At 43.4% G+C, this 23,094-nt stretch overlaps 2 protein-coding genes across 3 annotated transcripts; both read right to left on the bottom strand.

Annotated features, from left to right (window-relative positions):
- Positions 1-386: 386 nt before the first annotated feature.
- On the bottom strand, positions 387-14,241 carry LOC121940315 (uncharacterized). The gene is given in 5 exon segments (XM_088090711.1): positions 387-5,029; positions 5,032-5,064; positions 7,520-7,705; positions 10,629-10,979; positions 13,932-14,241. Coding segments are annotated over 5 exon segments (4,434 nt in total). The 5' UTR covers positions 14,125-14,241; the 3' UTR covers positions 387-1,358.
- Positions 14,242-16,260: 2,019 nt separating this feature from the next.
- On the bottom strand, positions 16,261-21,162 carry LOC121963226 (uncharacterized). 2 transcript variants are annotated; one of them, XM_088090665.1, is made up of 4 exons: positions 20,655-21,162; positions 18,022-19,038; positions 17,858-17,864; positions 16,261-17,710 (listed from the first exon to the last, which is right to left on the bottom strand). In XM_088090665.1, exons 1-4 carry the CDS (start codon positions 20,845-20,847, stop codon positions 17,533-17,535), a joined length of 1,395 nt encoding a protein of 464 aa, XP_087946791.1. In that variant the 5' UTR covers positions 20,848-21,162; the 3' UTR covers positions 16,261-17,532. The 2 variants fall into 2 exon arrangements, with proteins under 2 accessions (XP_087946791.1, XP_087946790.1); XM_088090664.1 differs by having other exon boundaries at positions 16,261-19,038; positions 20,655-21,161.
- Between the last annotated feature and the right edge of the window lie 1,932 nt (positions 21,163-23,094).

Below are 23,094 nucleotides of genomic sequence, written 5' to 3' on the forward strand. Positions count from 1 at the left end.
TAACTACTACTTTTTCTTTTTGTGCTTAAAAATAGCGTTTTGTTTGTGTCTAAAATTTCGGGGTGATTTGTTTTTCAATTGCGCTTTTTTTCTTCTTAAACCTCTTTTCTTTTTGTCATTGTTAATTTTCCTTAAAGCTTTCTGGTGATATTTTTTCTTGAAAAACATTTTAATTATTTTTTTCATTTCAACTTGCTGACAGTTTTTTAAAAAAATCTTGCCCTTCAAACCTGCAGCATCTTTTCTTCAAAAATCACTTAAATTAGACCATTTATCACAGCCAGCAACTATGAAAAAAAAAATCTATTGCATGTTCAGGTTTCTGATGGACCTTGAACATATATGGGACAAAAACGTCCATCGGGGGGAAAAAGAAAAACACATAACAACATCTGTTATGAAAATAGTGATATTTCATGAGAATGACTTTTTTGCAGTCTTGTTTAAAATGCATACAAAAATAAGACAAGAGTGAAAAACTACCAAGGCTTTTGTCAACTCCAGAGAAGAACAGAAAAATATCAGGAACTGTCCGTGTGCTGGAACCACACAAATACAAGCAAAAAACAGAGAAAGGTCCACACACTTCAGATCCCCTTACAGCTTCTTACTGAGGTACTCACCAGTGATGTTTCAAGCCACAAGCTCTCCTTCAGACTAGATAGACATATTATCATGTCAAATAAGATCAATATGTTAAAACCATCAACTTATCAGCATATAAAAAGCACAAAGTCCATACAGACAGGTTTGTCAGTACATACAGACGCTCTGATGGATCAACAGAGCTATGCAGGAACCATGACTGCCTGTAGTCCGACCCTGAAGCTAATGTTGCCCTGGTTCCCCCCTTTTGATCTATCTATACAAAAACACACAAGTCTCTGAAAGGAGGTTTCTGACCGGTTGTGCTTTTGCATCAGACAGCAGTTCAGTGTATCCAGCCTTCCTGCAGTCTTCTGGGGGTCTTGAACACTCACGTAGTCAGCAATGGAGAAACCTGGAGGGGAGCGACTGTGAGGATCGATCTGCCCGGTCTGAAGCTGTGGGGTGGTGAGTTGGATCAGATGGCAGGGGAGGCTGCTGGAAATTCCTATAAACCCACACCTGTGGTGAGGTGACCTAGGAACATCCTGCTGAGACCCTCTGTCCCTGAGGTCTTCAAATCACACCTCCAGAGGAATTTTTGCAAAAAGATTACAGTCAGAAGTGTATCTGTGCCATGATGGCAACCATCAGGGTGAAGTAGGAGGCCTTTCAGGCTCAGCTGGTCCAGGGACCTCCTGAAGCAGCAGTCTGGTGCTGATAGGCCAGAGAGGGGACCAGTTCAGGGACCTTGGGTTATTTCATCTCTATGGTCATGAGATTTGGGTATAGACCAAAAAAGTGAGATTGTTGATACAAGAAGCTAAAATGACTTTCCTCTGTAGGATGTCTGAGCTGAGCCTAAGAAACATGGGGAGGAGCAAAGACAAAAGACTTTGGTCTTCATCGGTGTCTGGTTGTAAATGTGTATCTGGTTGTCAATTCCTGGCTGGTTCTGGTCCTCCACAGTCCTCTCCATCAGCTTCTGTTTCCATGTGTTGAGTTGAGCTGCTGGCTGGAGGCTCTGCCTCTCTGTTCTCCTCAGTTTGAGTCTGATGAAGCTGTGAGGACTGACCACCGACACACTGATGGTCTCTGAGACGTTCATACAAAGTGAATCTTTGGTCACAAACACTGCAGCTGAAGCTGTTGTTTCCTTTGTGGGTTTTCATATGTGTGTATAAACTACCACTCTGTGTATAAGATTTGTGACAAACTGAGCAGCTGAATGGTTTTTCTCCTGTATGAGTTCTCTTGTGTGTTTTCAGTGTGCCACTTGTACTGAAAGCTTTCCCACATGTTGTGCAACTGAATGGTTTCTCTCCTGTATGAGATCTCATGTGACTTGTTAGACTCCATTGCTCATTAAAAGCTTTATCACACACTTTGCAACTGAAAGGTTTCTCTCCTGTATGAGTTCTAATGTGTATTTTCAGTTTTGCATTTTCGCTGAAACCTTTACCACAAACTGAGCAAGTAAATGGTTTCTCTTCTGTATGAGTTCTCATGTGTCTCCCTAGAGCCCCACCCTCACTGAAATCTTTACCACATACTGCACAAGTGCACTGGTTTTCTCCTGTATGAGTTCTCATGTGTCTCCTTACATTCTGTTGCTCATTAAAAGCTTTATTACAAATTGTGCACCTAAATGCTTTCTCTCCTGTATGACTTCTCATGTGTATCTTTAATTTTGCATTAGTGCTGAGAGCTTTACCACACACTGAGCAACAAAATGGTTTTTCTCCCGTATGAGTTCTCCTATGTACCTTCAGTTTTCCATTTTCGCTGAAACCTTTGCCACAAACTGAACAACTGAAAGGTTTCTCTGCTGTATGAATTAGCATGTGTCTCTTCAGATTTCCCTTGAGGCCAAATCTTTTTCCACACTCAGAGCAGGTGAATCGTTTCTCCCTGAGAGGGACTTGATCATTTTTCAGAGAGTTTAAACCTGACTGAGGTTCTCTGGTTTCTTTCCAATCACCACTGTCATCAGTCTCAGGTTCAGAAGAGTCTCCAGTCTTGTCCTCGGTGTCTGGTTGTAAATGTGTATCTGGGTGTGAGTTCCTGGCTGGTTCTGGTCCTCCACAGTCCTCTCCATCAGACTCTGTTTCCATGTGTTGAGTTGAGCTGCTGGCTGGAGGCTCTGCCTCTCTGTTCTCCTCAGTTTGAGTCTGATGAAGCTGTGAGGACTGACCACTGACACACTGATGGTCTCTGAAAAGTTCATACAAAGTGAATCTTTGGTCACAAACACTGCAGCTAAAGCTGTTATCTCCTTTGTGAGTTTTCATGTGTGTGTATAAACTAGCTCTTCGTGTAAAAGTTTGCTGACAAAGTAAGCAGCTGAATGGTTTCTCTCCTGTATGAGTTCTCATGTGTGTCCTTAGATTCCCACACTCATTGAAATCTTTACCACACACTACACAACTAAATGGTTTCTCTCCTGTATGAGTTCTCATGTGTCTCTTTAGAGTCCCACCCTCACGGAAATCTTTTCCACACACTGCGCAACTAAATGGTTTCTCTCCTGTATGAGTTCTCATGTGTCTCTTTAGAGTCCCACCCTCACGGAAATCTTTTCCACACACTGCACAAGTAAATGGTTTCTCTCCTGTATGAGTTCTCATATGCCTCAATAGACTCTGATGCTCTTTAAAAGCTTTATCACACTGTCTGCACATGAAAGGTTTCTCTCCTGTATGAGTTCTTATGTGTATCTTCAGTTTTGCATTTTCACTGAAAGCTTTACCACACACTGAGCAAGTAAATGGTTTCTCTCCTGTATGAATTCTACTGTGTGCCTTCAGTTTTCCATTTTTGCTGAAATCTTTGCCACAAACTGAACAACTGAAAGGTTTCTCTCCTGTATGAATTCTCATGTGTCTCCTCAGACTTGTCTTGGAGGCAAATCTTTTCCCACACTCGGAGCAGCTGAATGGTTTCTCATTGACTTGATCATTTTTCAGAGAGTTTAAACCTGACTGAGGTTCTCTGGTCTCCCTACAATCATCACTGTCCTCAGTCTCAGGTTCAGAAGAGTCTCCAGTCTTGTCCTCAGTCTCTGGTTGTAAATGTGTATCTGGATGTGAGTTCCTGTCTGGTTCTGGTCCTCCACAGTCCTCTCCATCAGCTTCTGTTTCCATCTGTTCAGTTAGTCTTTGATGAAGCTGTGAGGATTGAGGTTTCTCTTCATCATCTTCACTCTTCACAGGGACAGGAGTGAATGGGAACTTGGTGATATCAGCCTCCTCCAGACCTTGAAGCTGCTCTCCCTCCTGACTGCTCCACAGCTCCTCCTGCTCCTCTTTAATGTGTGGGGGCTCTGGGTCCTCCTGGTCCTCTTCGACTTCAGCTTCTGTTTCCATGTGTTGAGTTGAGCTGCTGGCTGGAGGCTCTGCCTCTCTGTTCTCCTCAGTTTGAGTCTGATGAAGCTGTGAGGACTGACCACCAACACACTGATGGTCTCTGAGACGTTCATACAAAGTGAATCTTTTGTCACAAACACTGCAGCTGAATCTGTTGTCTCCTTTGTGGGTTTTCAGTTGTGTATATAAACTACCACTGTGTGTATACAATTTCTGATAAACTGAGCAACTGAATGGTTTCTCTCCTGTATGAGTTCTCATGTGCCTCGTTAGACTCCGATGCTCATTAAAAGCTTTATCACACATTGTGCAACTGAAAGGTTTCTCTCCTGTATGCGTTCTTATGTGTATCTTCAGTTTTGCATTTTCGCTGAATGCTCTCCCACACACTGAGCAAGTAAATGGTTTCTCTCCTGTATGAGTTCTCCTGTGTATCTTTAGTTTTCCATATTCACTGAAGCCTTTGCCACAAACTAAACAACTGAATGGTTTCTCACCTGTATGGGTTCTTGTGTGTCTACTCAGATTTTTCTTAAAGCCAAATCTTTTCCCACACTCAGAGCAGCTGAATGGTTTTTCACTGACAGGGATTTGAACGTTTTTCAGTGACTTTAAACCTGACTGAGGTTCTCTGGTCTCCCTCCAATCATCACTGTCCTCAGTCTCAGGTTCAGAAGAGTCTCCAGTCTTGTCCTCAGTCTCTGGTTGTAAATGTGTATCTGGATGTGAGTCCCTGTCTGGTTCTGGTCCTCCACAGTCCTCTCCATCAGCTTCTGTTTCCATCTGTTCAGTTAGTCTTTGATGAAGCTGTGAGGACTGAGGTTTCTCTTCATCATCTTCACTCTTCACAGGGACAGGAGTGAATGGGAACTTGGTGATATCAGCCTCCTCCAGACCTTGAAGCTGCTCTCCCTCCTGACTGCTCCACAGCTCCTCCTGCTCCTCTTTAATGTGTGGGGGCTCTGGGTCCTCCTGCTCCTCTTTAATGTGTGGGGGCTCTGGCTCCTCCTGCTCCTCTTTAATGTATGGGGTCTCAGGGTCCTCCTGCTTCATACTGGAGCTCCACTTCTGCTGCTCAGAGGAACCTCTTTAACCACCAATAGTTGCTGGACGTCTGCAGGACAGAATGAAGTACAGGCACATTAGTGATCATCACTAAACTCAAACCAGAAATTAGTAAAAACAATAACAAGAATAATAAGAAAAGAAGAGGTTCTTGGAGCTCTTATTCCGAAGATGAAGATAAAGTTCTGCTGCTGAACAATTGGAATCTAAACAAACTATTCCTACCGATTGTTGTTACAGGCAATAAATGGTTTGAATTTTTGTGCTCATGCATACATGTGTGGACATAAGCGAGAACATGCAGAATGTCTGACCTGACCATGTGATCAGTCAGAACAGAGAAACATGTCAGAGTTGAAGCCTGAGTTCCCTCTCACTACTTTGAAGTGGAACTGTAATGATATATAGTTGGTTTAGTTTATTTTTTGTTAAAAGAACGAATGCAGCACTACATGGAATTTTGAGAAGATACAGAAAAATATTTTTTGTTTGTTTGTGTTGTTGGAAAAGGAATATGTTTTGGATCCAATTAAGTACGAATGTGGAAAAGGGGAGAAACTGTTGCAGCGAACAGAGAAAACATTGAGTGAGATGCTGGAGGACTCCTGTCACAAGGCACTCCACAGCACAGGAGACTTCTCAGCAGCTGGGCAACCCCAAAACCACAAGAGGGACTTTCCCAGTGCCATCTAAGGCACTCAACCTGCCAGGGAGAAGGTGAGGTGGCCCTCAGGAAATGACACAGAGAGAACATCTGGAAACAGCCAAACAGGATGAGATCTTACAGTTGAGAAGGGAAATCAAGACTCTCAACAGCCAGTTCAAAGGTTCTGCTGAGGAAGAAGCGGACATCAAAGACTTTGAGTGAAACTGTGCAGACTGAGAAGGGCAGAAAGGTCTTGGAGGCTGAGGAAGGACAAGGAGGCCAAGCAACTCAGTTCATCAAGAATCCATAGAGGTTCACAAAAAACCTGTTGGATGAAGCAAGCTCTGGAAGACTGATCAGCCATAAGGAAGCTCTGGAATAGTTTCTCAAAGAGAGCCACACTGATGCACTTAAGGGCCAGGCACCAAGTGCAAACCAGAGGATCAGCAGAACTGAACCTCCAGAGAAACAGCTTGACATCAGCGAGCCAACCTGGAGAGAGTTCCAAGGAATTGTACAGAAAGCCCAATCAGCATCTGCTCCAGAACCAAGTGGTATACCTTACAATGTACACAAGAGGTGTCCCATGCTGCTCCGCAGGCTATGGAAGCTTCTGCTGCGGGTATGGACAAAAGGTACCATCCCATCATCCAGGAAAAGAGCAGAGGGGTGCTTCGCATCAAAGGAGAAGGACGCCTCCAAAATTGGCCAGTTCAGGGCAAGCTCTCTCCGAAGCACTGAAGGCAAGATCGTCGACTCCTGCGATGCAAAGGTCAGGGGCGCAGGTGTTGCTATTAGATCAGGAAGCCAACAGGCAGCCAACACCTCAGTGGAATAAGCGGAGAGCATGCTGAAGTTGAAGAACATCATCAGAAACCCGTGCATAGGTAGGCAAGGACTTGGCACCACACATTTCCAGCTATAGGGGAAGGCAAACCCCGAGACTACACTACACATTCCCCAAGTCGTCCAAACATCCCTGAGGCCTGACCTTGTCATGTGGACCGAGGAGGCCATGAGAATCATCCTGGTGGAACTAACTGTTCCATGGAAAGATGGTTGCAACAAGACCCAGGAGAGGAAAACCAAGAACCAGGAAGGGGTACAACAGTGCAAGGATAAAGGGTGGCAGGCCAGGCTGTTACCCAGTGAAGTTGGATGCAGAGGTTTTCTGCCAGTCTGTGTGAAAGGTGCTCAGAGCTCTGGAAAGTAGCTGGGAGGAGCAGGAAGGGAGCTGCTCGCAGGTTGGGGGAAGAAGCTCAGAGAGCCTCTTGTTGGCTCTGAAACAGGACAGTAGAAATCAAAAGACCAGTGACCAGACATTACTGCTGACCAACCAGCTGGAGGACATCGTGGTTCAGGGTAGAAACATCTAAGGACGGTTGGACGCCACCTGACAACATCTTCTCCTTGATGAAATCTGGAGTTACAGGTATGTGACTAAAGGAGATCAGTTAAACAGCCCCACTATGATAAATAGAAAACAGTCCCTCTGTGACTAATAGAGAACAGTCCCTCAGGTAAACAGCCCCGCAGTGATAAATAGAGAACAGTCCCTCAGGTAAACAGCCCCGCTGTGATAAATAGAGAACAGTCCCTCAGGTAAACAGCCCCGCTGTGATAAATAGAGAACAGTCCCTCAGGTAAACAGCCCCGCTGTGATCAATAGAGAACAGTCCCTCAGTTCAACAGCCCCGCTGTGATAAATAGAGAACAGTCCCTCAGGTAAACAGCCCCGCTGTGATAAATAGAGAACAGTCCCTCAGGTAAACAGCCCCGCCTTGATCAATAGAGAACAGTCCCTCAGGTAAACAGCCCCGCTGTGATAAATAGAGAACAGTCCCTCAGGTAAACAGACCTGCTCTGTGTAACCGGAGCTGAGGGTTGAAAACAGCGTCCAGTAGTTTCCGTTGTCGCTCGTTCTCCTCTTTTGATCGAGAAAGTTCCTCCTCGTACTCTGCTATCGTTCTTTCAAACAGCCCAAATATCTCTTCAGCAGCCGCAGTTAGTCGCTGCTTCACCAACGCTCTCAGCATTTGGACTTTACACATTTTCACACTTTATCAACACAACAAAGACTCTCTGCTAACAGACGGCTCTGCCCGACGCCATCTTCGTCAAACTGCGCTCAGTTTCACACAGGAGAATACTGCTTCCGGGGCAGCTCGCCTTCAAAGTAAAAGCCCACATGTGTTACAGTCTTACTCTTACACATTGTTTAAAGAATGACTTTCACTAAATATGAAGGTTCATTCTTGATCTTGGAAACTAAAGCTTCAAAACACTTCTCAACACAAAGTCCAAATAAGGGACGGTTCATTATTAATAAGAGACGTGGGGTTGATGCCTAAAGAGGAAGCCATAAAATAATAAATAATTTTTGAAGCACTGGGTGGAGCTTATGGTTTTAATTTTGGCATCATGGAGGGGCATACAACTTAAATGACTATAATCTGTTTGTATTTTGCAACCAATAAGAAATAAATTGAGTAATGCTTTTTCTATTAAATGTTCGACACATTTTTATTTTTATTTTTGGCCATTCCTTTCTGTTTTAATTGTGTATATATATATATATATATATATATATATCTTTGCCGTCTCTCTCAACAAAGCTTTTTACTTTTTTGTTATTATTATTATTTAAATGTTTTGTTGACTTTTCTTAAGAACTTGCTGATAATAGAAAAAAGATTGCCTTTAAAACCTCCAGCATTTTTCCTTTAAAAATCACTAAATTACATCATTTATTACAGCCAGAAACTGTTAAAAAAAAAAAAAAGGTTATTGTTGGATTTTAAGGTTCATATGGGACAAAAACATCCATCAGAAAAAAACAATAAGCAAAAAAACATCCGATCTTAAAATAGCTATATTTCATCAGAATGATTTTATTCACAGTCTTGTTTAAAATGAAATATAAAAATAGGCCAAGAGTGAAAAACTACCGAGACCTTTGTCAACTCCAGAGAAGAACAGAAAAATATTAGGAAAGGTCCGTGTGCTGGAGCCACACAAATACAAGCAAAAAACAGAGAAAGGTCCACACACTTCAGCTGCCTTTGTACTTTTACTGAGGTACTCACAAGTGACGTTTTGAGCTACAGGCTTTTCTTCAGACTAGATAGACAGATATTGTGATATCAAATCAGATCAATCTATTAAAAATATCATGTACCAGCATGTAAAAAGCACATAGTTCATGCAAAAGCCCTCTGGGATTCTCCCATTGGATTTTGGATTATTGCAGAAAATCATCTAAAACATTTGTGACACTTACAGGTTTTATCTATCGATCTATACAAAGACACAAGTCTCTGAAAGAAGGTCTCTGACTGTTGTTTGTGCTCCTGCATTAAATGGCAGTTCAGTGTACCCAGCCTTCTTAGAGTCTCTGGGGTGTCCCGGAAAGGGTCCCATCTGAGGATAGTTCTTCTGAGGGCCTGGGGTATCTTCAGTTTCGTTCATACAAAGTGAATCTTTGGTCACAAACACTGCAGCTGAAGCTGTTGTCTCCTTTGTGAGTTTTAATGTGTTTTAATACACTACTACTACGTGCATATGAATTCAGACAAACTGAGCAGCTGCACTCATTGAAAGCTTTGCTACACACCACACATCTAAATGGTTTCTCTCCTGTATGAGTTCTCATGTGTGTCTTCAGCTTTGACTTGAAACCAAATCCTTTCCCACAATTAGAGCAGCTGAATGTTTCTCTCCTGTGTGGATTGACATGTGTATCTGTAAATCTTCACTGTGTCTACAAGATTTCTTACAAATTGAGCAGCTGAATGGTTTCTCTCCTGTATGAGTTCTCATGTGTCTCCTTAGAGCCCTACCCTCACTGTACTCTTTACCACACACTGCACAACTGAACGGTTTCTCCCCTGTATGAGTTCTCATGTGTCTGCTTAGAGCCCCACCCTCACTGAAATCTTTACCACACACTGCGCATCTAAATGGTTTCTCTCCCGTATGACTTCTCCTGTGTCTCTTTAGATTTCGTTTCTCATTAAAAGCTTTATCACACAATGTGCATCTAAATGGTTTCTCTCCTGTATGAGTTCTTATGTGTATCTTCAGTTTTACATTTTCACTGAAACCTTTACCACACACTGAACAATGGAAAGGTCTCTCTTCTGTATGCGTTATCATGTGTCTCTTCAGATTTCTCTTGAAGCCAAATCTTTTCCCACACTCAGAGCAGGTGAATGGTTTCTCCCTGACAAGGACTTCATAATTTTTCAGAGAGTTTAAACCTGACTGAGGTTCTCTGGTTCTCATGTTCCAATCGCCACCGCCATCAGTCTCAGGTTCAGAAGAGTCTCCAGTCTTGTCCTCGGTGTCTGGTTGTAAATGTGTATCTGGATGTGAGTTCCTGGCTGGTTCTGGTCCTCCACAGTCCTCTCCATCAGCTTCTGTTTCCATGTGTTGAGTTGAGCTGCTGGCTGGAGGCTCTGCCTCTCTGTTCTCCTCAGTTTGAGTCTGATGAAGCTGTGAGGACTGACCACTGACACACTGATGGTCTCTGAGACGTTCATACGAAGTGAATCTTTGGTCACAAACACTGCAGCTGAAGCTGTTGTCTCTTTTGTGGGTTTTCATGTGCGTGTATAAAGTACCACTCCGTGTATAAGATTTGTGACAAACTGAGCAGCTGTATGGTTTCTCTCCGGTATGAGATCTCATGTGACACGTTAGACTCCATTGCTCATTAAAAGCTTTACCACACATTGAACAACTGAAAGGTTTCTCTCCTGTATGAGTTCTCATGTGTCTTTTCAGATTTCCCTTAAAGCCAAATCTTTTCCCACACTCGGAGCAGCTGAACGGTTTCTCACTGACTTGATCATTTTTCAGAGAGTTTAAACCTGACTGAGGTTCTCTGGTCTCCCTACAATCATCACTGTCCTCAGTCTCAGGTTCAGAAGAGTCTCCAGTCTTGTCCTCAGTCTCTGGTTGTAAATGTGTATCTGGATGTGAGTCCCTGTCTGGTTCTGGTCCTCCACAGTCCTCTCCATCAGCTTCTGTTTCCATCTGTTCAGTTAGTCTTTGATGAAGCTGTGAGGACTGAGGTTTCTCTTCATCATCTTCACTCTTCACAGGGACAGGAGTGAATGGGAACTTGGTGATATCAGCCTCCTCCAGACCTTGAAGCTGCTCTCCCTCCTGACTGCTCCACAGCTCCTCCTGCTCCTCTTTAATGTGTGGGGGCTCTGGGTCCTCCTGCTCCTCTTTAATGTGTGGGGGCTCTGGCTCCTCCTGGTCCACACTGGACGGGAGAAGCTCTTCTTCTACCACCAACAGCTGCTGGATGTCTGCAGGACATAATGAAGCACAGACACATTACTGACTTTCATTAAACTCAAACCAAAAAATGAGTAAAACAATCAGAAGTAGCTTGAATCATCATGAGATTCTTAGAGATCTTATTCTGAGGATGAACTCAAAGTTCTGCTGCTGAACAACCAAAATCTAAACAAACTACTCCGACAGATTGTTGATACAGGCAATTAATGGTTTCAGTTTCTGTGTGTGGACATGAGCAAAAACACACAAAAACTAAACAGCCGACTGAGTGCAGAGTGTCTGACCTGATCAGTCAGAACAGAAGAACATTACAACGGAAAAAATCTATTTGAGGATTTTATGTAACAATATTGAATTAGCAAAAACATACTACAATACACTGATGAATATTTTTTTTAATCTAGCCTTAGTGAACAGCCCCTCTGTTACACAGCCCCACAGAGATAAATATATAACAGTCCCTAAATTAAACAGCCCCACAGTGATACATAGAGAACAGTCCCTCAGTTCAACAGCCCCGCTGTGATCAATAGAGAACAGTCCCTCAGGTAAACAGCCCTGCAGTGATAAATAGAGAACAGTCCCTCAGTTAAACAGTCCTGCTGTGATAAATAGAGAACAGTCCCTCAGTTCAACAGCCCCGCTGTGATAAATAGAGAACAGTCCCTCAGGTAAACAGCCCCGCTGTGATAAATAGAGAACAGTCCCTCAGGTAAACAGCCCCGCAGTGATAAATAGAGAACAGTCCCTCAGGTAAACAGCCCCGCAGTGATAAATAGAGAACAGTCCCTCAGTTAAACAGCCCCGCTGTGATAAATAGAGAACAGTCCCTCAGTTCAACAGCCCCGCAGTGATAAATAGAGAACAGTCCCTCAGTTCAACAGCCCCGCTGTGATAAATAGAAAACAGTCCCTCAGTTAAACAGCCCCGCTGTGATAAATAGAGAACAGTCCCTCAGGTAAACAGCCCCGCAGTGATAAATAGAGAACAGTCCCTCAGGTAAACAGCCCCGCAGTGATAAATAGAGAACAGTCCCTCAGGTAAACAGCCCCGCAGTGATAAATAGAGAACAGTCCCTCAGTTCAACAGCCCCGCAGTGATAAATAGAAAACAGTCCCTCAGGTAAACAGCCCCGCTGTGATAAATAGAGAACAGTCCTCAGGTAAACAGCCCGCTGTGATAAATAGAGAACAGTCCCTCAGGTAAACAGCCCGCTGTGATAAATAGAGAACAGTCCTCAGTTCAACAGCCCGCTGTGATAAATAGAGAACAGTCCTCAGTTTAACAGCCCCGCTGTGATAAATAGAGAACAGTCCCTCAGTTTAACAGCCCCGCAGTGATAAATAGAGAACAGTCCCTCAGGTAAACAGCCCGCTGTGATAAATAGAGAACAGTCCCTCAGGTAAACAGCCCGCAGTGATAAATAGAGAACAGTCCCTCAGGTAAACAGCCCAGTGATAAATAGAAAACAGTCCCTCAGTTAAACAGTCCGCTGTGATAAATAGAGAACAGTCCCTCAGTTCAACAGCCCGCAGTGATAAATAGAGAACAGTCCCTCAGTTCAACAGCCCCGCTGTGATAAATAGAGAACAGTCACTCAGGTAAACAGTCCCGCTGTGATAAATAGAGAACAGTACCTCAGTTAAACAGTCCCACTGTGATAAATAGAGAACAGTCCCTCAAGTAAACAGCCCCGCTGTGATAAATAGAGAACAGTCCCTCAGTTCAACAGCCCCGCAGTGATAAATAGAAAACAGTCCCTCAGTTAAACAGCCCCGCTGTGATAAATAGAGAACAGTCCCTCAGTTTAACAGCCCCGCTGTGATAAATAGAGAACAGTCCCTCAGGTTAACAGCCCGCAGTGATAAATAGAGAACAGTCCCTCAGGTAAACAGCCCCGCAGTGATAAATAGAGAACAGTCCCTCAGGTAAACAGCCCCGCAGTGATAAATAGAGAACAGTCCCTCAGTTCAACAGCCCCGCAGTGATAAATAGAAAACAGTCCCTCAGGTAAACAGCCCGCTGTGATAAATAGAGAACAGTCCCTCAGGTAAACAGCCCGCTGTGATAAATAGAGAACAGTCCCTCAGTTCAACAGCCCGCAGTGATAAATAGAGAACAGTCCCTCAGTTTAACAGCCCCGCTGTGATAAATAGAGAACAGTCCCTCAGTTTAACAGCCCCGCAGTGATAAATAGAGAACAGTCCCTCAAGTAAACAGCCCCGCTGTGATAAATAGAGAACAGTCCCTCAGGTAAACAGCCCCGCAGTGATAAATAGAGAACAGTCCCTCAGTTCAACAGCCCCGCTGTGATAAATAGAAAACAGTCCCTCAGTTAAACAGTCCCGCTGTGATAAATAGAGAACAGTCCCTCAGGTAAACAGCCCCGCTGTGATAAATAGAGAACAGTCCCTCAGGTAAACAGCCCCGCTGTGATAAATAGAGAACAGTCCCTCAGGTAAACAGCCCCGCTGTGATCAATAGAGAACAGTCCCTCAGTTCAACAGCCCCGCTGTGATAAATAGAGAACAGTCCCTCAGGTAAACAGCCCCGCTGTGATAAATAGAGAACAGTCCCTCAGGTACACAGCTCCACTGTGATAAATACAGAACAGTCCCTCAGTTCAACAGCCCCGCTGTGATAAATAGAGAACAGTCCCTCAGGTAAACAGCCCCGCCTTGATAAATAGAGAACAGTCCCTCAGGTAAACAGCCCCGCTGTGATAAATAGAGAACAGTCCCTCAGGTAAACAGCCCCGCTGTGATAAATAGAGAACAGTCCCTCAGTTAAACAGCCCCGCTGTGATAAATAGAGAACAGTCCCTCAGGTAAACAGCCCCGCCTTGATCAATAGAGAACAGTCCCTCAGTTAAACAGCCCCGCTGTGATAAATAGAGAACAGTCCCTCAGGTAAACAGCCCCGCTGTGATAAATAGAGAACAGTCCCTCAGGTAAACAGACCTGCTCTGTGTAACCGGAGCTGAGGGTTGAAAACAGCGTCCAGTAGTTTCCGTTGTCGCTCGTTCTCCTCTTTTGATCGAGAAAGTTCCTCCTCGTACTCTGCTATCGTTCTTTCAAACAGCCCAAATATCTCTTCAGCAGCCGCAGTTAGTCGCTGCTTCACCAACGCTCTCAGCATTTGGACTTTACACATTTTCACACTTTATCAACACAACAAAGACTCTCTGCTAACAGACGGCTCTGCCCGACGCCATCTTCGTCAAAATGCGTCCAGCTACACACAGGAGAGAATACTGCTTCCGGGGCAGCTCTCCCTTCAAAATAAAAGCCCAGAAGTGTTACGTATTCCGGAAAAGGAAACCATAACCTTTTGAAGAATGACATTTACTGAGCTTGAAGCTTCATTCTTGAACTTGATAACAAAAGCTTCAAAACATATTTCAACACATGGTCAAAATAAAGGACTGTTTATTATTTGTGAGATAAGAGGGGGTGGTGGCTAAAGGAGACATTTCAATTAAGTTTCAAGCACTGAGGAGGGACCGATATCTTTAATTTTGACTTTGGGGACAGTCATAAAACTTCAGTGGCTGTATTGTGTTTTAATTTCACCACAATTATTTAAAAACATTAATTAACTAGTACTTTTTTTTTTTTTTTTTTCTTTTGGTCTTTGAAATTTGCGGTGTTTTTTTATTGCATTTTTTCTTCATAAAAACGGACTTTTATTCTTATTAATGCTTATTTTCATCAAAGCTTTTTGGTGTTATTTTCTTTCTTGAAAATAATTTTGGTGATTTCTTTTTTCTTTAAGAACTTGCTGACAATATTAAAGGAAAACTTGCCTTTGACACCTGCAGTATCTTTCCTTTAAAAATCATTTAAATCACACCATTTATTACAGTCAGCAACTATAAAAAAAAAAAAAAAAAGAAATAAAATGCATTTGATGTTGGATTTTAAATGTCTAATGTACCTTGGACATACACTGCCTGGCCAAAAAAAGTCACCACCAAAAAAAAAAGGTCATACACTCTAATATTTCATTGGACCGCCTTTAGCTTTGATTACGGCACGCATTCGCTGTGGCATTGTTTTGATAAGCTTCTGCAATGTCACAAGATTTATTTCCATCCAGTGTTGCATTAATTTTTCACCAAGATCTTGCATTGATGATGGTAGAGTCTGACTGCTGCGCAAAGCCTTCTCCAGCACATCCCAAAGATTCTCAATGGGGTTAAGGTCTGGACTCTGTGGTGGCCAATCCATGTGTGAAAATGATGTCTCATGCTCCCTGAACCAGTCTTTCACAATTTGAGCCCGATGAATCCTGGCATTGTCATCTTGGAATATGCCCGTGCCATCAGGGAAGAAAAAATCCATTGATGGAATAACCTGGTCATTCAGTATATTCAGGTAGTCAGCTGACCTCATTCTTTGAGCACATACTGTTGCTGAACCTCGACCTGACCAACTGCAGCAACCCCAGATCATAACACTGCCCCCACAGGCTTGTACAGTAGGCACTAGGCATGATGGGTGCATCACTTCATCTGCCTCTCTTCTTACCCTGATGCGCCCATCACTCTGGAGCAGGGTAAATCTGGACTCATCAGACCACATGACCTTCTTCCATTGCTCAAGAGTCCAATCTTTATGCTCCCTAGCAAATTGAAGCCTTTTTTTCCGGTTAGCCTCACTGATTAGTGTTTTTCTTAAGGCTACACAGCTGTTCATTCCCAATCCAATGAGTTCCCTTCGCATTGTGCGTGTGGAAATGCTCTTACTTTCACTATTAAACATAGCCCTGAGTTCTACAGTTGTTTTTCTTCGATTTGATCTCACCAAACGTTTAAGTGATCGCCGATCACAATCATTCAGGATTTTTTTCCGGCCACATTTCTTCCTCGAAGACGATGGGTCCCCACTATCCTTCCAGTTTTTAATAATGCGTTGGACAGTTCTTAACCCAATTTTAGTAGTTTCTGCAATCTCCTTAGATGTTTTCTCTGCTTGATGCATGCCAATGATTTGACCCTTCTCAAACAGACTAACATCTTTTCCACGACCACGGGATGTGTCTTTTGACATGGTTGTTTAGGAAATGAGAAGCAACTCATTGCACCAGTTGGGGTTAAATAACTTGTTGCCAGCTGAAAGATAACCGCCCATGCAGTAATTATCCAATAGGAGGCTCGTACCTATTTGCTTAGTTAAATCCAGGAGGCGACTTTTTTTTTGGCCAGGCAGTGTACTATATGAGACAAAAACGTCCATTGGAAAAAAGAGAAGAAAAAACATAAACACATCTGATCTGAAAATAGTGATATTTCATCTCAAAGATTTTATTCGCAGTCTTGTTTAAAATGCATACAAAAATAAGGCGTTTTCACAAACTAACCAGGAACACGACAAGAGTGAAAAACTACCAAGGCCTTTGTCAACTCCAAATAAAAAAAAAGAAAAATATCAGGAGTGGTCCATCTGCTGGAACCACACAAACACAACCAAAAAACAGAGAAGGAGGCCTTTCAGCCTTGGCTGGTCCAGGGACCTCCTGAAGCAGCAGTCGGGTGCTGATAGGCCAGAAGGGCTGCAGCTGTGGGGATCGCCAAACCAAACACCCAGCTGTGGGAGGAGTTAGGGAAGGCTGTGGAGAGACACTTTCAGATGGCCTCGAGGAAGGTCTGACAAATCATTAGACGCCTCAGGAAGAGAAAGCAGGGCTTGTCTCAGTCTGTGCTGAGCAGGAGAGGAGAACTGCTGACCTGGACCGGGGATATTGTCGAGTGATGGAGAACACTTTGAGAAACTCCTGAGCTGAGCAGAATCTCGTGACTCAGGGGAAGCCTCATCCTTATATCTGGCAGAAGTTGCTGATGTCGGCAAAAAGCTCCTCAGCAGCTAGACGCCCGCTGTGGGCGAGATTTGTTTCTTTATTTTTGTTTTTAGAAAAGCCGCCTATGGACTGGTGTTGAAAATTAGCACGTGTGCTATACACATCTAAGCATTGACATCTGGTCTGTCCACTGGGACAGTCTCAATGTACTTGTGATGTCCATATCAAATAAAATAAACTTAACTTATTTGACAAGAATATGAAAACAGTGGTTAAAAAAATACAGTTATATGTAATATTGTCAGGAATGACATGATAAAGTCCAGGACTTGTTTCCATCTTGGTCCCTGATGTTTCATCAGACCTTCCAGTTTAGAATAAGATGAAGACAAACATCAGCCAGATGCTCAACCACAACACACCACATCACAGCACAGCAACACCCCCACAGATCTGGAGATTCCCCCTGAGATGCTGAAAGCTCTGGACATTGTTGGGATGTCTTGGTTGACATCACTTTCAGGGTCGCCTGGAGGTCGGGTACAGTGCCAGTGAAGTGGCAGACTGAGGTGGTGGTTCCCATTTTACAAAGGGAACAAGAGTGTGTGTAGAGGGGACCAGTTCAGGGACGTCAGGATATTTCATCTCTTTGGTCATGAGCTTTAGGTAGTGACCAAATCAATCAGATTGTTGGTAGAAGAGGCTAAAGTGACTTTCCTCTGTAGGATGTCTGAGCTGAGCCTAAGAAACATGGTGAGGAGCTCAGACAAGTTCAGAAAAAACATCGGTCATCATCAGTATCTGGGTGTGACTTCCTGGCTGGTTCTGGTCCTCCACAGTCCTCTCCATCAGCTTCTGTTTCCATGTGTTGAGTTGAGCTGCTGGCTGGAGGCTCTGCCTCTCTGTTCTCCTCAGTTTGAGTCTGATGAAGCTGTGAGGACTGACCACCGACACACTGATGGTCTCTGAGACGTTCATACAAAGTGAATCTTTGGTCACAAACACTGCAGCTGAAGCTGTTGTCTCTTTTGTGGGATTTCATGTGTTTGGATAAACTACCACTCTGTGTATAAGATTTGTGACAAACTGAGCAGCTGTATGGTTTCTCTCCTGTATGCGTTCTCCTGTGGGAATGCAGTGTGCCACTTGTACTGAAAGCTTTCCCACACTCTGTGCACCTGAATGGTTTCTCTCCTGTATGAGATCTCATGTGACTTGTTAGACTCCATTGCTCATTAAAAGCTTTATCACACATTGTGCAACTGAAAGGTTTCTCTCCTGTATGAGTTCTTATGTGTATCTTCAGTTTTGCATTTTCGCTGAAACCTTTACCACAAACTGAGCAGCTGAATGGTTTCTTTCCTGTATGAGTTATCATGTGTCTCCTTAGATTCCCACACTCATTGAAAGCTTTACTACACACTGAACATATAAATGGTTTCTCTCCTGTATGAGTTCTCATGTGTATCTTCAGTTTTCCACTTTCACTGAGTACTTTCCCACAATCTGCACAAGTAAATGGATTCTCTCCTGTATGAGTTCTCATGTGAATTTTTAGATGCCAAAGCCCTTTAAAAGCTTTAGTACACACTGCACAAGTATATGGTTTCTCTCCTGTATGAGTTCTCACGTGTGTCTTCAGCTTTGACTTGAAGCCAAATCTTTTCCCACACTCAGAGCAACTGAATGGTGTCTCTCCTGAATGAGTTATCATGTGTCTTTTCAGATTTTTCTTGAAGCCATATCTTTTCCCACATTCAGAGCAGCTGAATGGTTTCTCACTGACAGGAACTTGATTATTTTTCAGAGAGTTTAAACCTGACTGAGGTTCTCTGGTCTCCTTGCAATCATCAACACTGACTTCAATCTCAGGTTCAGAAGAGTCTCCAGTCTTGTCCTCAGTCTCTGGTTGTAAATGTGTATCTGGATGTGAGTTCCTGTCTGGTCCTGGTCCTCCACAGTCCTCTCCATCAGCTTCTGTTTCCATCTGTTCAGTTAGTCTTTGATGAAGCTGTGAGGACTGAGGTTTCTCTTCATCATCTTCACTCTTCACAGGGACAGGAGTGAATGGGAACTTGGTGATATCAGCCTCCTCCAGACCTTGAAGCTGCTCTCCCTCCTGACTGCTCCACAGCTCCTCCTGCTCCTCTTTAATGTGTGGGGGCTCTGGGTCCTCCTGCTCCTCTTTAATGTGTGGGGGCTCTGGGTCCTCCTGGTCCACACTGGACGGGAGAAGCTCTTCTTCTACCACCAACAGCTGCTGGATGTCTGCAGGACATAATGAAGCACAGACACATTACTGACTTTCATTAAACTCAAACCAAAAAATGAGTAAAACAATCAGAAGTAGCTTGAATCATCATGAGATTCTTAGAGATCTTATTCTGAGGATGAACTCAAAGTTCTGCTGCTGAACAACCAAAATCTAAACAAACTACTCCGACAGATTGTTGATACAGGCAATTAATGGTTTCAGTTTCTGTGTGTGGACATGAGCAAAAACACACAAAAACTAAACAGCCGACTGAGTGCAGAGTGTCTGACCTGATCAGTCAGAACAGAAGAACAAGTGAGAGTTGAAGCCTGAGTATCCTCTCACTACTTTGAAGTACTACTGTGAAGATACATAGTTTGTTTACTTCATTTTTGGTACAAAGAAGAAACGTTGCACTAAATGCAATATAGAAAATATGGGAAAATGGTAGAAACTGTTGCAACGAACAGAGAAAACATTGAGTGAGACGCTGGAGGACTCTTGTCAGGAGGCAGTCCACAGCAGAGGACACTTCTGAGCAGCTGGTCCTCCCCAAAACCACAGGAGGGACTCTCCCACTGCCATCCCAGGTACTCAACCTGCTAGGGAGAAGGTGAAGTGGGCCCAGCAAATGACACCACAGGAAGGGTCCAACTCGACCAGGACCTTGACAGGAACAGCTGAGAGGAAAATTGACAGCATGACAACGATTCTCTTCAACAGGGCCAGAGAGGGATTTGACCCAGAGGAGAAGAAAGAAAACATCTGGAAACAGCCAAACAGGAGAGAGACAGAGATCTTACATTTGAGAAGGGAAATCAAGACTCTCAACAGCCAGTTCAAAGGAGCTAGTGCTGAGGGAAAGGGGGGCATCAAAGATCTGAACAGTGGACTTTGAGTGAAACTATGCAGACTGAGAAGGGCAGAGAGGTCTCTGAGGCTGAGGAAGGACAAGGAGGCCAACCAACTCAGTTCATCAAGAGCCCATAGAGGTTCACAAAAAACTGTTGGGTGAAGTTAGCTCTGGAAGACTGATCAGCCCTCAGAAAGCTGTGGAGGAGACAGGCCGATGCACTTTGGGGGCCATGCTCTGAGTGCACACCTGAGGATCAGCAGAACTGAACCTCGAGAGGACCAGCTTGACACCAGCGAGTCAACCTGGAGAGAGATCATAGAAAACGTACAGATCTGATCTCAAACAAACCACAGACCGCTGCAAAGCTTACTTAAATGCTGTTGCAACTAAAAGTACCATCGAGACCACTTTGTTTCAACGTCTCAAACAGAGGCAGCAGCCGAGGGGGAAAACGTGTCTCACTCTGAGATGCTCAAGACTGCGTCAACCCACAAAAAGCCGGGAAAAAGCAGCCGACATAAGTGGAAGCATTTTCCTGCTGCGTTCCGTATGACAGGACAGCCACCTGCTTCAAATCTGCAGTGTTCATGGTGGAAATGTCCGAGGCAGGTTGGATGTCACCTGACAACACCTTCCCCTGAATGAAATCTGCAGTCACAGGAAAGTGACTAAAGGAGATCAGTTAACCAGCTCTGCTGTGATAAATAGAGAACAGTCCCTCAGGTAAACAGCCCCGCTGTGATAAATAGAGAACAGTCCCTCAGGTAAACAGACCTGCTCTGTGTAACCGGAGCTGAGGGTTGAAAACAGCGTCCAGTAGTTTCCGTTGTCGCTCGTTCTCCTCTTTTGATCGAGAAAGTTCCTCCTCGTACTCTGCTATCGTTCTTTCAAACAGCCCAAATATCTCTTCAGCAGCCGCAGTTAGTCGCTGCTTCACCAACGCTCTCAGCATTTGGACTTTACACATTTTCACACTTTATCAACACAACAAAGACTCTCTGCTAACAGACGGCTCTGCCCGACGCCATCTTCGTCAAACTGCGTCAAGTTACACGCAGGAGACAATGCTGCTTCCGGGGCAGCTCGCCTTCAAAATAAGAGCCCCCATGTGTGACTCCGAACAAATAGAGCACTGTGGAGGGACCGATATTTTTAATTTTGATTTAGGGGACAGTCATAAGACTGCTTTGATTTTATCACAATTCTTTCAAAGAAATAAATTAACTACAGCACTGCAGCTTAATTGCCCAGCACTACTCCTTAAAAATATCGTTCTCATTCTTACATTGTATTACAACTTGGCCACGGGTCCGCACAGGATGAAGTTTTGGTCTGGATCCAGACCGTGGTCCGCCAGTTGGTGGTGCCTGGCTTACAGGTATATGTAATGAAGCAATGGTATGGACGCTATAGCCACCTCCAGGCTTATTGGCAGGTGTTTTGTTGGAGAACCTCGCAGGAGCGACAGTTTGTAAAACTGTCGGACATGTCCGCGCGCTGGACCGGGTTGTCAGAGTAACTTTGTGCACACTGCAAATTTCACTGATGTTAAATATTTAAAAAAAAAACTTATAAACAAAATTAATTCAGCAAATCCAACACCACTTTTGTCAAATGCCGTCTGATGTCTATGTGCAGAAGGTTATTTTCTACATTGGCCAAACAAAACATATTAATATATTTCAACAGAATTACTTTATTCTAAGTCTCGTTTAAATGCATATAAAAATAAAATGTTTGCACAAACTTACCAGCAGCATGACACGAGCGAAAAACCACAGAGGCTTTTGTCAACTCCAGAGAAAAAGAAACAGATCAGGAAAAAAAGAAACAGCTCTTCAGTTGTTGTGTCGCCTTTATTCAGTCCTTCCAGTCTGAGAAACCCTCGATGCTTTTTACTGATTCAACCAACTCAGTATGAACAAGACAAATACTATAAGATGATGGTAGTTTGTTTCTCTTTAAGTTTCAAACAAAAGATACAACTTTTGGTCTCGGAGTGTAAATCTGATATTTCATCTGTTTTTGTTGGTATCTGATGAATTTGTCTGAAGGTGAAGTTATTGGTGATGTTTTTAAGGGACAGTTCAACATTGTACAAGAGCGCTGCCACCTGTGGAGAATATATACACACATATATATTACATTTTAACTCGACAAATAATAATAATAATAATAATAATAATAATAATAATAATAATAATAATAATAATAATAATAATAAAACCGTCTTGGTTAGTCTTGTTCAGCCTGCACTGAACAAAAAAATAGACACTTTTTTGCTCGCACTTTTCACAGGTTTAACTTGAGGATCTGAGACTTTTTGTTGGACTCAGTAGAAATATTTCTCTCTGATTTTATGTCACAAATTTGTTAAAATCTGCGTTGGTTAGCATTTCTCGTTTTGTAAGATAATCCATCCACCTGACAGCATCATAACCGACAGGTGTGTTCTGGGATGTAACCAAGAAAAGGAAGCTCTAAAACAGAAACGCTCAACCTGCTTTGCTTCAGGGGCCACTTTCGAAAAATGACAGGAAACTACAGGCCAGTCGCAGCAGCCCCATACATGATTCTAGGATTTTTAGGTCTTTTCTGAGATTTTGGGTCACTTCTGGGAATTCAGGATGTTTCTAGCATCAAAGTCACCGACACACTGAACGCTGAAGCGCTCTGATGTGTTGTCACACAGCCGCCAGGTCTTATTAAAGTCTGTGGTCGGGACCTGCTGGCCCTTGACACCAGAAGCTCGTTTCTCCGTCAGCAAACGATTCTGCTCCTTTGTTGTTTTTTAATGACATGTGGTGTCTGTCTCTGTGTGTTACACAGCATGTTTTCTTCATAACCAGATCACTTATATCTATCATTTATATCCTTCATACACAATTCTTCATCAGTGTGTTTTCCTGCCAGATTCGCTTGCAGCTCGCAGAATAAAATAGTCCTGACACTAGGCCGGTTTCCATTAACCCTCAAATTGCAAAAACTGAAACTGCGAATACAAAATACTCCTACTGAAAACACGTCAGTTAGAAAAAAATTCAGTTTTTCGCCACAAAGTTTTTCCGCTTACATGAGGTGGTATTTCAGGTATCAAAATAATCCACATCACATAATATCAGTTTATGGAAACGCAGTCATCTCGCAATTGTGTTTTATTGAAAATTAAGTTTAAATGTGAAATGGAAACCCGCCTAGTGGAACTATTGCTGCG

This window comes from Plectropomus leopardus, chromosome 17, assembly GCF_026936395.1.
Source record: "Plectropomus leopardus strain MGB_pleo_1.0 chromosome 17, ASM2693639v1, whole genome shotgun sequence".
Lineage (NCBI taxonomy): Eukaryota > Metazoa > Chordata > Actinopteri > Perciformes > Serranidae > Plectropomus > Plectropomus leopardus.

Excerpts from the sequence above, each read along its gene's own strand:
- LOC121963226 (XM_088090664.1), bottom strand. The coding sequence starts at position 20,847 with ATGTGTAAAGTCCAAATGCTGAGAGCGTTGGTGAAGCAGCGACTAACT. Across the intron at positions 19,039-20,654 it reads GCTCCGGTTACACAGAGCAG|ACATCCAGCAGCTGTTGGTG; the intron begins GTCTGTTTACCT and ends TATGTCCTGCAG.